Genomic DNA, 11,759 nt, shown 5'->3' on the forward strand with positions numbered 1-11,759 from the left:
GGGTTAATGGGGGGATGAGGACACATTTGTAATACCTTAACTAATGAAAAAAAAATGATTTGGAAAAAATAAATAAATAAATAAAAATAAAATGAAAAAAAATGTAAATGGGAACTACTGTGCATTATGTAACTCTTAAAAATCGAGGTTTTCTTGAAATTAGCTTAATGAAACCATCCACTGAGCTTTCACCTGGACACGAGTGGCTGGGTTCTCAGGAGCTGGGTACAGTTGGTTTGAATTTACATTTAGGACAGTGACATTCAACTTCACCTGCACTTTGGAAACTCCTGGGAATCTGAAAAAAAGCGAAAAACAAAGCCCAGGGTTCATCCCAGACTACTTAATCACTCCCATAACATTATAACATATGAGAAATATTTTAAAAATGTCTTGTCTGTGGCTCAAAGTAGAGAAAAAAAACAATTTTAATTAATTTAGTCTAGATATGTCCAAATATAAGGTGATCCCATTTGTTTTCAGGTGTATTTAAAAAATATGTTTGGGCCGCTTAATATGTTAAAATGTTGAGATATAAGTGAATTAGTGAAATGTCCACACAATATTAGTTTACTTACATATATTAAATATGCAAATTTAGGTTTGTATTTGTAAATGTTGCTTTTTTCCACAGTCACATTTAATATATATTTACAACCACTGCAATATAATAATTATTGCACTACATTTTAAAGTTATCTTTTAAAAGCTCAGATTTTACAAATTGAATTTACATTAGACTAAGTGACTTCTCCCATCAGTATGTTGTTGTTTAAAATAAAGTAATTAAAGAGTGACCCCGTTAATATGAGAAGCTGTAAGGAATGGAGTAAAAAGTGACTTCATCTTTTCTGAGAGGTAATTTGGGTTAAAAAAAAAAAAGTTAAAACAGCTCTCATCTTATCTATAATAATAAAAGCATAATTAGACTGGATGGCCGAACAACCTTCTGGGTGTCCTTCCAGACGACCTTCTGGATGAAGCTGAGGCTGTGAGGGCCAAACCCCTTGCACGAATTACGTGCATCAGACCTCTAATAAATATACGCTGAGTGGCCAGATTATTATGACCACCCCATCAGTACAATGGAGTGAATTCGTTATGCAAATACAAATAATAATAAAACCTTGAGAGTATTTGCTTAGGAAGTTTTCAATATTCAGTATTTTTAGAAGTGTCAATGAAGTACTGATGGGGTGGTCATAATAATCTGGCCACTCAGTGTATGTATATGTTTAAAAAGGTCACAATTGCCACTGTGCTGCTTCCTGCCCCTCTCCCCCTGCCCTTGCCCTCCAACGTGGGGTTACATTGCAGGACCACCCTTTCCCAGCCCCCTCCTTGCAGTCACAATGGAGCTCCTCACAGCTCCTCTGGGGTGAAGTGAGGTGAGAGTGAGAGATGCAGGGGTGAAGGCACCCACTGAATGTCAGAAGACCTTGGCTTGACTTCTGTCTTTACCAAAGACTAGGTCTATTATTTGGCAAGTCGGGGACCTTTCTGAGGCTCCGTTCTAATTGGAATCCCCTCTTGACCTTCCTTAAAAGTTATATGGGTGGTTCCACATAAGATCGTATATGTCAGTGTATCTTGCTAAATGTTGTGGCAGTATTTTACTGGTTTTATTGTCACTGGGAGAGAAGAAACACTGCTGACAATAGTCAGTTTTCTGTTTAACCAGACTCTTTGGAGGTGGGAGACTGGGACCAAAGGGATTTAAAGATGCAACTGGTTTAGAGTTTGATTTTTTCCTTAAACTTTTTTTTAAAAAAATTTCAAGCGAAGTATGAAGAAAAACTTAAAACTCCTCATTGTGAGAAAATGAAATTAAAATGTTGTGGCAGTATTTTACCGGTTTTATTGTCAAATTTTATTACAAATTAAAACTAATTTGTGATGGATGCATTCACCATTCCGATGCCATTGCCTTGTCATTTGTTTACTTTCCACGTCAATAAATTTGTAGCTCAGACATTTTCATCTCATTGTTCATACTGTCACCTTAGACTCATATCTTATAGTCAGTCTTGGCTATAAAAGGCAGACAAACCATCTATGGCTACCTATGTAATTATGTGTTCATGTTGTATATATTTAAAAATTGTTGGTAATATCTGAAATTATCACAGTATTCTATACTACATTTTTTTTTTATTCTTAACTTGAGGAGGCTGTATATTGAAGTTTCTTCTTTCTTTGTTTTCCCTCAGAGCCACCAATCCATCTTTTAAGGAAGTACTGTCAAGAATCGAGTCCCATGAAGACTGTAGGAACTTACCCATGATCTCTTTCCTCATTCTCCCCATGCAGAGGGTGACTCGCCTTCCCCTGCTCATGGACGTAAGACATGATTGGGTGGCTCTTTCCTCTGTGGGTAGCCGTAGTGCCATAAACCTGATTAAGGAAATTCTTCTTCCACTTACATTGATGCATCACCCCTTTATAAAATCTCCCAATTAAGTGAGAAGGTGCGATTCGGCGGGAAAGTCTCACTTTTGTCTAATATCTTTAAGGAATCATCTTCAGGTTAGGTTTGTGTGGTCACTGAAGGATTTAGATTACATCACTCACTCAACACTTTTTGAAATGGGAAGAATATTGACTTCTTGAAGTCAGGAATCCTGGATTGGGTTCTGGCTGAGCCACGAGGCCTGTGACCTTGGGCAGCTCATTTAATCTTTTTGGGCCCCTGCTTCCTTAGGAGGCACTCTGACACGTAAACCTGGTGCAGTGAAGTCCTGTGGCTCTGGAGTAAGACAGATCTGGGTGCAAATTCTGTCTCTGCCACTGACTAGGTGATCCTAGGCAAATTGCTTATCTTATTCTGAAAATAAGGATAATGGGTACCTGCAGGGTTGGCATGAAAACCAATGAAATAGTAAATGGTAAGTGTGACAATAGACAGTGTTTCTTGACTAAATTAATAATATAATATACAGGCCTGTGCTGAGTTATATTAATACTCGAGGCCCGGTGTACAACATTCGTGTACTGTGGGGGCGGTCCCTCAGCCTGGCCTGTGCCCTCTTGCAGTCTGGGACCCCTCGAGGGATGTCTGCCTGCTGGCTTAGGCCCACTCCCCGCCTAAGCTGGCAGGCGGACATCCCTTGAGGGGTCCTTAGTGCTGCTGCAGAGGCGGGAGAGGTTCCCACTGCCACCACTGTGCTCGCCAGCTGTGAGCCTCAGCTTCTGGCTGAGTGGCGCTCCCCATGTGGGAGCACACTGACCACCAGGGGGCAGCTCCTGCGTTAAGCATCTGCTCCCTGGTGGTCAGGGCGCATCATAGCAACCATTCGTTCTGCTATTTGGTCGATTTGGATATTAGGATTTTATTATATAGGATTGTGACTTTTTCAAAGATACCTTCAAGGAGCAGCTGCTGTGCTTTCTTCTGTAAGATTTATCAGTAGTAAAGAGGTCATTTAAAACAAGATTTATATTATGTGACTTCTAACACTTTTTTATGGAACTTTGAGTTGTATAGGGACATATTTTAAACTTCACTATTTTAAATAAGAAATGGATGCTTTCTAAATGTCAACTTTCTTGTAGTATTATGAATTTTCAGAATGTTTTCTTCTTCTGAAAATACATTTTAGCCATGTTTCCTTAGATTCTGTATATACTGCCATCTCTCAACCTTTCATATTCTTCTCTGTTTAATTTTGGCAAAATTGCTTGAATAGATTGGTACCCACAAAATCTAACATACCATGTTGAGTGTTTATGCCATATTGTCCAGTGGGCTCTAATATTTTTTAGGGTCAAAGACCCTTTTGAGATTCTGAGTAAAGTGTAGTCATTCTCCCTAGGAAATTCAGTATGCACAACATTTACATAAAATTGAGGTGTACAGAGACACTATGAACTTAGGGTGCCTGCTCTCAGGAACATAAGCCAGTATTTTTCAAACCACTTTCATACCCCTTAGTCTGCCACAAAATCGACTTTTGAAAAATGAGCACTGTTTAAAAAAAAATTAGAACATACTCTACATGACATGTATATGGTCCATAATGTGGTTAAGTATTATTTCATTAAAAAAAAATCTTGTTTCATTTTTGTTTGCATGTGTACTGGTCACGGCGTTAAATGTATTTCCTACAGTGGGTCATAGTCAAAAACATTTGAGAACCATGACTATAAACCCACAGATGGCACTGTCTGTGTTTCTTCTGACACATCACATGTAACAATCCTAACACCCGACCTCAGGTGTGTAGGCCTGGTACTTACCCCCATTGTAGGGACCAGGGGTTTGCTAGATCTAAGTACCTTCCACCTTCACCTGATGCCCACTGCCCTAATCTGTTTTGTGAGAGAGTCTGGACTTCAAACACTATCTCTTCAATGTTACTTCATTTGGAGATTTAAACTTGTTTTGAAATGATTTAAACTTAATTGAGATGAACAGTTTTAACACTTAAAATAGTTTTGTTGGTTTTGAATTGGGTATAGTTTCAAGTTATGTGTAATTTGGTTTACCTTGAATTCACCTTCTTTGAGCTCAATTTTATTATCTCAAAAATTGCAGTATAAATATATCAAGAGAAAATTTAGCAGCCTTTTTTCCTTGATATTTTTATTAAGTCGTGTTATATACAAAATTAGTTCACCTCTAATGATGATTATGATGATAACAATTAAAGTAATTTTATTGCTGAAACCGGTTTGGCTCAGTGGATGGAGCGTCGGCCTGCGGACTGAAGGGTCCCAGGTTCGATTCCGGTCAAGGGCATGTACCTGGGTTGCGGGCACATCCCCAGTGGGAGATGTGCAGGAGGCGGCTGATTAATTTTATTACTTATGGATGGCCTACTATATGCCAGGCACTCATAAAGCACTTTACATGTATTATCATTTAGTCCTTGCAGCCATCTGGTGACATAGCTGGCATTATTCTGAATTTATAGATGAAGAAACTGAGGCTTATAGAGACAGAAGACTTACCCAAGATCAAATAGCTAATAAGGGTCAGAGTTCAGATTTAAAATCGGGTTCATCCACCTCTGAAGTCTATCCTCTTATTTAACTATTTCTTGGATTCTGTGTGTGTAAAGACTATTTCATAGTTTTTTCATTGGATTTTAATGTCATCATCATACCCATCCATAATATTGTGTTCAGCATTGTGAAGTTTGCTATGAGCGAGAGGGTATGTCTGGGCATTGGTTTTATTGTACTTAGTAAAATCAGTCAGTTAATTTTTTTCTTCTTTTACTTTATTACAGACTATCTGTCAAAAAACACCAAAGGACTCTCCAAAGTATGAAGTCTGTAAAAGGGCCTTGAAGGAAGTAAGCAAGGTAACTGTTGGGTAGCTCCTCAGACAGTAAGGCCCTCAGATCGCTTGGAAGAGAATGTTTCTGGGTTTGATGCTGAAAATTGGTAGATTCTCATAGTCATTTGCACAGCATTCTTTAGCTAGCTGAAAAACAAAACGATGTTTGCTACACTCAGATGAAATGTGCATTTTTACCGTGTCAGACAGTCTTGTTTTAAGGGCCTATAGATGTCTCATTTTCTTGTGGTGTCTGAATAGCTGTTTATTTATTTCCCCATTAAATAAGTATTTATTGCATGTCAACTACTGTGCCAGGCATACCAGCCCTTGAAACTATGGTGATGGTTAGCGGCTTTTTTAAAGTTACCTCATTAACATAAATTAGGGTGTTGTTTAAAGGGGCTTGTTATAAATAAATATCATATTATGACTACAGATGCCCCTAATGGCTCCTATATAGGAAATTACAAGGGTTTTAGATGCTCTGTGCGGGGAACTATGGACAAAGACCAACTATATGTTTCTTATTATCAATCACAATGTCCCAGGCCATCATTAAAGGACTGAATGCATTCAGTTGTAGATCATTCATTATTTCTAATTACAGTGAATGTCCCTGAGCCTGGCCATCCTTGAAGAGTCACTGACCATCAGGTTCCCCCTAAATAAGTGGTTCTCAACCTGTGGGTCGCGACTCATTTGGGGGCCGAACGACCCTTTCACAGGGGTCACCCAAGACCATCGGAAAACACATGTATAATTACATATTGTTTTTGTGATTAATCACTATGCTTTAATTATGTTCAATTTGTAACAATGAAATTGGGGGTCACCACAACATGAGGAACTGTATTAAAGGGTTGCGGCATTAGGAAGGTTGAGAACCACTGCCCTAGATGAAGGCTTCCCTTTACTGGTCCTATGCTTTGCAGTACCACTCTGCTTAGAATTTGCCTTTGACCTTGGTAATCTGCCTCCAGCTGCTCTGACTTGGCAATGAGGAGAAAGGTGCAGCATGCCCTGAGGCTGGGTGAGGGTTTGGGTTGAGGCAAGCAGGAGGGACGGAGGAAAGGAGCAGAATGCCCAGGGACTAGGGACTGGGCCTGTGGGGGGAACCTGGGTGTGGAGGGTGTTATGTAAAAACTCATGAAGGACACGTGTTCCTAGAAATTTTTAGGAGACTTTCCCCCTGTGTCTTCACATCCTACTGACCCCACTTCTCACAGAGTACAGTGTCTTAACTGTGTAAAAGTGAATTCTTCAACCGTCAGAGGGGAGTCTGTGGAGCTTCCCCAGTGCTAATTACTTCCTGCGAGAAATCTGCTTTTGAAAGTGGGGTTTCTCTCCTCGATCCCTCAACCCTCCTTATGTTTCTGTGTTCCCAGTTGGTTCGACTGTGCAATGAAGGAGCCCGGAAGATGGAAAGGACAGAAATGATGTACACAATTAACTCCCAGCTGGAATTTAAAATTAAGGTATTTCCGCACTTCTTCATAAACAGATTTATTACTGCTCTTGCTTAAGTCTTCAGTAAATATGAAGACAGTCGAGGGCAACAGAAGTGGATAGGATTTTATTTTTCAAAGAAGGACCATACATTGATTAGAGAGAGGCTGGCGGAAAGACTAGCAGATGCTGAGGGAGATTCTATTCTGCTTATGCCAGATAAAGCGACCTTTCCATAAACCACAGTTAGGTATTATCTGATGAGAACATTTTTTATTTCCCCAGGAAGCCAGCAAACTCGGGAAAAAGGTAGTTAAAAATAATAGAACTTGCCCGGCTGGTGTGGGTCAGTGGTTGAGCATCGACCTATGAACCAGGAGGTTATGGTTCGGTTTCTGGTTGGGGCACAGTGCCTGCGTTGTGGGCTTGATCCCCAGTGGGGAGCATGCAGGAGGCAGCCGGTCAATGATTCTCTCATGATTGATCTTTCTATCTCTTTCTCCCTCTCCCTTCCTCTCTGAAATGAATAAAAATACATTTTTAAAAACGAATAGAACTTTAGTATGGAAAGGAGCTTTCTTTCAGATTCTCAAAGTGTCCTACAAAACAGTGGTGTATCCCAGGAGCTGGACCGTGGTGTGCTCCCAAATCAGATAAGGACACTCCTTGTCCAGTTTGCAGAAACAGATTGTGGATTGTTCTTTGCAAATTTGTTTTTCCCCCATAATTCTTTATTGACTATGTGCTGCCCATTACTGCTTGTCTGACACTGCTCAGGGGCAGATGACAAGATGAAAAAGAAAGAAAATGATGGTTAATGGTTGTAAATCTTGGCCACACTCAGTCCTTTGGTTTAAAGATGAGTTCTTTTTTTTTTTTTAAATATATTTTATTGATATTTTACAGAGAGGAAGGGAGAGGAATAGAGAGTTAGAAACATCGATCAGCTGCCTCCTGCACACCCCCTACTGGGGATGTGCCCGCAACCAAGGTACATGCCCTTGACTGGAATCGAACCTGGGACCCTTCAGTCCGCAGGCCGTCGCTCTATCCACTGAGCCAAACCGGTTAGGGCTAAAGCTGAGTTCTTAATGGATGTGAATGATCAGGATTGGCATTCTGTTTTGTTTTATTACATGTAAATTGTGTTAAGCAACTTAAAATGACAGGCCTTTTTTAAAATTTATATTTAATTTTTAAATATATTTTTATTGAATTCAAAGAGGAAGGGAGAGGGAAAGAGAATCATTGATCAGCTGCGTCCTGCATGCCCCACACTGGGGATCAAGCCTGTAACCTGGGCTTATGCCTTGACCGGGAATTGAACTGTGACCTCATGGTTCAACGTTTAACCACTGAGCCATGTGGGCCAGGTTGTTTTTTGTTTCTTTTTTTAAAAATCTTCTTTTTAAAAATGGCAAACCCCCTAACCATTTTTCTTTTTAAAGATGGTAAATTCCTTCCCTAACCATATTTCTTTTTTCTTCCTCGCTGGAATTCAATTGATTTAAAATATCTTTAAACTTTATTTTTCTAGAATGCAAAATTAATATGTAATTGAAAAAAGCTTACCCCAGGGGTCCTTAAAAGTAAGTGATTAACATCAATTGAGTTCATGAGTTTAACGAGCACCTTATTTGTGGAAAGCAGTAGGACGGACAAAAATGTAATCCCTGTGCTTGGGAAGCTTTCAGACTCACAGAAAATTACAGAAATGCAAAGGAGTTAGTAGCAAAGTCTGCAGCTGTCACAGTAGATGGGAGACTGGAAATGCAAAGGATAATGGTCAGCTCTAGGAGTGAGGGATGGAGGGATGGGGAGCTTGTATCAGGTAAGGCTTCCTACTCCAAATCTAAGATGTAACACAACATGAAAAACTCCAAGGCATTAAGAAGTCTTTGGACTGTAGAAGACAGTTTGATATTTCCTCAAAAAGTTAAATAGAATGACTACATGACCCAGCAATTTCACTCCTAGGTACATACCCAAGAGAACTGAAGACAGTTGTTCAAGTAAAAACAAATGGTCATGGTAGCATTATTCATTATAGCCAAAAACGTGGAAACAACCCAAATGTCCGTCAACAAAATTGGTGAGGTGATAAACAAATTGTGGTATATTCATACAATGAAATAGTATTCAGCCATAAAAAAGAACAAAGTCCTGATACATGCCACAACATGGATGAACCTTAAAGACATTATGCTAAATGAAAGCAAGCAGACTCCAAAGGTCACATATTGTATAATTCCTTTCCTATGAAATGTCCAGAATAAGCAAATCCATGGAGTTAAAGTAGAATCATGGTTGCCAGGGCCTTGGGGAAGGGCAGAATGGAGAGTGACTCAAGGCATACGGGGTTTCTTTTTAGGGTATTGAAAATGTTCTGGAATTATGTAGTGGTGATCATTGTACAACATTGTGAATGTACTGAAAGCCACTGAATTATATGTATACCTTTAAATGGTTAAATGATTAATTTTCTCTCAATAAAAATATATATTTACTCTTCAGCAGCTCTTTCTTGTCTTGCTGGCTCATAAAATTAGTTCAACTTTATACTGAGGCTAGTTTTCTAGGATGCCAAATAACACAAAAAAGGATGAAAAGTCTTTTCTCCATAGGACTTACATCAGTACCTTTAGGGATATATTTTTATTCATGAACTTTTTTTCTAGTTTTTTTTTTTATTTACACCTGAATTTTAGTCTTAGAGTTTCTGAATTCCAGGAATTTATTTATGCCCATTTTTGGTTCTTCAGATTCTTTTCTCTTAGACATTTTCATAGTTTCTTTTTCTTCTTCTTTTTTTTAAAAGAATGAGTTTCATCTTCTAATAAATTCTGAAACAAAAAAACATTTGTAATACCGGATTTTTGTTTTCCAAAGAGGCATAGACATATTGAAAGCCACTGCCCATTTTAGATATTCCTTAGATAGTGATTTTTGCCTAGTGGAATATGAGGAGCCTAAAAAAGTCAATGTATTTTAAAAACAACAAACTAGTTTTAAAAACTTTCTTTCCCCCGCCCCTAAACAAAGAACTTAACCATAAAACTGTCCTTGGTTCATACTGTAGGGTTACATGCAACAGCAAGATAGCACTGTGTTCCCCAGTAATTCCATACCTTCAACAGGACCAAACACACAGAACCTGACACACACAGTTTTTTGCGGTGACCTCTTGTGTGCTGGTGGGGTTCCCCAGAGTGGTCTAAGCCAGTGGTTCTCAACCTTCTGGCCCTTTAAATACAGTTCCTCATGTTGTGACCCAACCATAAAATTATTTTCGTTGCTTCTTCATAACTGTAATGTTGCTACTGTTATGAATTGTAAATATCTGATATGCAGGATGGTCTTAGGCTACCCCTGTGAAAGGGTTGTTTGACCGCCAAAGGGGTCGCAACCCACAGGTTGAGAACCGCTGGTCTAAGCCACCTTTGTCTGTCGGTCTTTTAAGTTTCAGCCATTCCTGTTGGATAATCGTCTGATTTGAGATTTGGGTCTGGAAACTATGAACTCCCTTAATGGCAAGTTTGGAAAGTTTGAGGTCAGCCATAATGTTTCCTCTTCCTTTTTAAATCTTCAGGAAAACAGTACATAACTGATGAGCAACCTGCTTATAAAAGTTCTTTATAAAGTAAAAAAAAAAGAAAGAAAGAAAAGAAAAAAGAAATCCTCTTAGCTTTCTTATTTCCTCCCTAATATCCTCAATTTCCTTTAGCTATTTTTAATCATTATTCCCTGAAAAGGATGACATTTGGTTGCACCAAGCTACTACAGTTATGTTTTGTGTGTCTAAGAACTTCTGCTTATTTTATGGATGCAGTTTTTTAAATCAAATTTTTGACAGTAAGCATTTCTGGTAACTTAAAAAAAAAAAAAGAGCTCTCAAGGGTAAGGATTATCCTGTGGTTTTGAGAGTTTTCCAGTCGGAAACTGGAAACTGAATTTTTAAAAAACTATGTAATTTCTTGTATCCAGCCTTTTCTATGAGATTAAGATGGATTATTTGGGGAAAACCTCATTTTCCCCAGCCAGAAAAATGGCATGTTGCTTTCAGAGATGAACTTCCATGGGGAAAACTACCATACATTTAAGAACAGGTGTTCTTCAGAAGATGGCTAAGTAAATAATCGGCTGACAAATCACACATTTAAGAGGATTTTTTTTTCCTTTTGAATAAAGTCTACTCAGTTCATAAAGGAATGCAGGCTTTTATATTGAGCTCTTGTTAGCTACAGTTATCTCCATTTTCCTGTATGCTTAGATTCTGGTTTGTGATATTTAGAGTAACTGCAGTTGATACTTACAGATTTCATTTTGAGGCCTTTTAGTGTTCAGTGACTCCTTTCTTGATCTTCTTTTTCAGCTGAGAGTTAATGGTAGGGCAATAAAATCCTTTCTGGTTGACCCAATAACATTTTCTCATTGAGTTTTAGTTACGTGTAGGCAAGTTAATTGTTTTTTATATTGGGCTCTTGTTAGCTACCGTTATCTCCATTTTCCTGTATGTTTAGATTCTGATCTGTGATATTTAAAGTAACTGCAGTTGATACAGATTTCATTTTGAGGCCTTTCAGTGTTCAGTGACTCCTTTCTTGATCTTTTTCAGCTGAGAGTTAATGGTAGGGCAATATAATCCTTTCTGGTTGACCCAATAACATTTTCTCATTGAGTTTTAGTTACGTGTAGGCAAGTTAATTGTTTTTATATTGGAAAATAAATTGTTGCTCACTTTCTATTGGAGAATTACTGTACTTCTCTAGTTATTATATTTTGTTATAATGTGTCTATAAGAGAATGATGCATGCCATACTGTGCATACTGTGTTTGAATGTAAGTTTTATATTTTAATCTCTGTCATCTTAGACCAGGGGTGGGCAAACTTTTTGACTCGAGGGCCACAATGGGTTCTTAAACGGGACCGGAGGGCCAGAACAAAAGAATGGATGGAGTGTTTGTGTGAACTAATATAAATTCAAAGTAAACATCATTACATAAAAGGGTACGGTCTTTTTTTTTTTTT

General features: G+C 38.5%; 1 protein-coding gene across 1 annotated transcript in view; it reads left to right on the forward strand.

Annotated features, from left to right (window-relative positions):
* The window catches only part of ARHGEF26 (Rho guanine nucleotide exchange factor (GEF) 26), a 124,327-nt gene that overhangs the window by 83,982 nt on the left and 28,586 nt on the right, over window positions 1-11,759 (forward strand). Inside the window, exons 7-9 of the mRNA XM_005874408.1 lie at window positions 2,211-2,340; window positions 5,232-5,306; window positions 6,670-6,759. Coding sequence (XP_005874470.1) covers window positions 2,211-2,340; window positions 5,232-5,306; window positions 6,670-6,759 — 295 coding nt within the window. The remainder of the gene's footprint in view (window positions 1-2,210; window positions 2,341-5,231; window positions 5,307-6,669; window positions 6,760-11,759) is intronic.

Source organism: Myotis brandtii, unplaced genomic scaffold, assembly GCF_000412655.1.
Source record: "Myotis brandtii unplaced genomic scaffold, ASM41265v1 scaffold436, whole genome shotgun sequence".
In the NCBI taxonomy this organism is placed as follows: domain Eukaryota; kingdom Metazoa; phylum Chordata; class Mammalia; order Chiroptera; family Vespertilionidae; genus Myotis; species Myotis brandtii.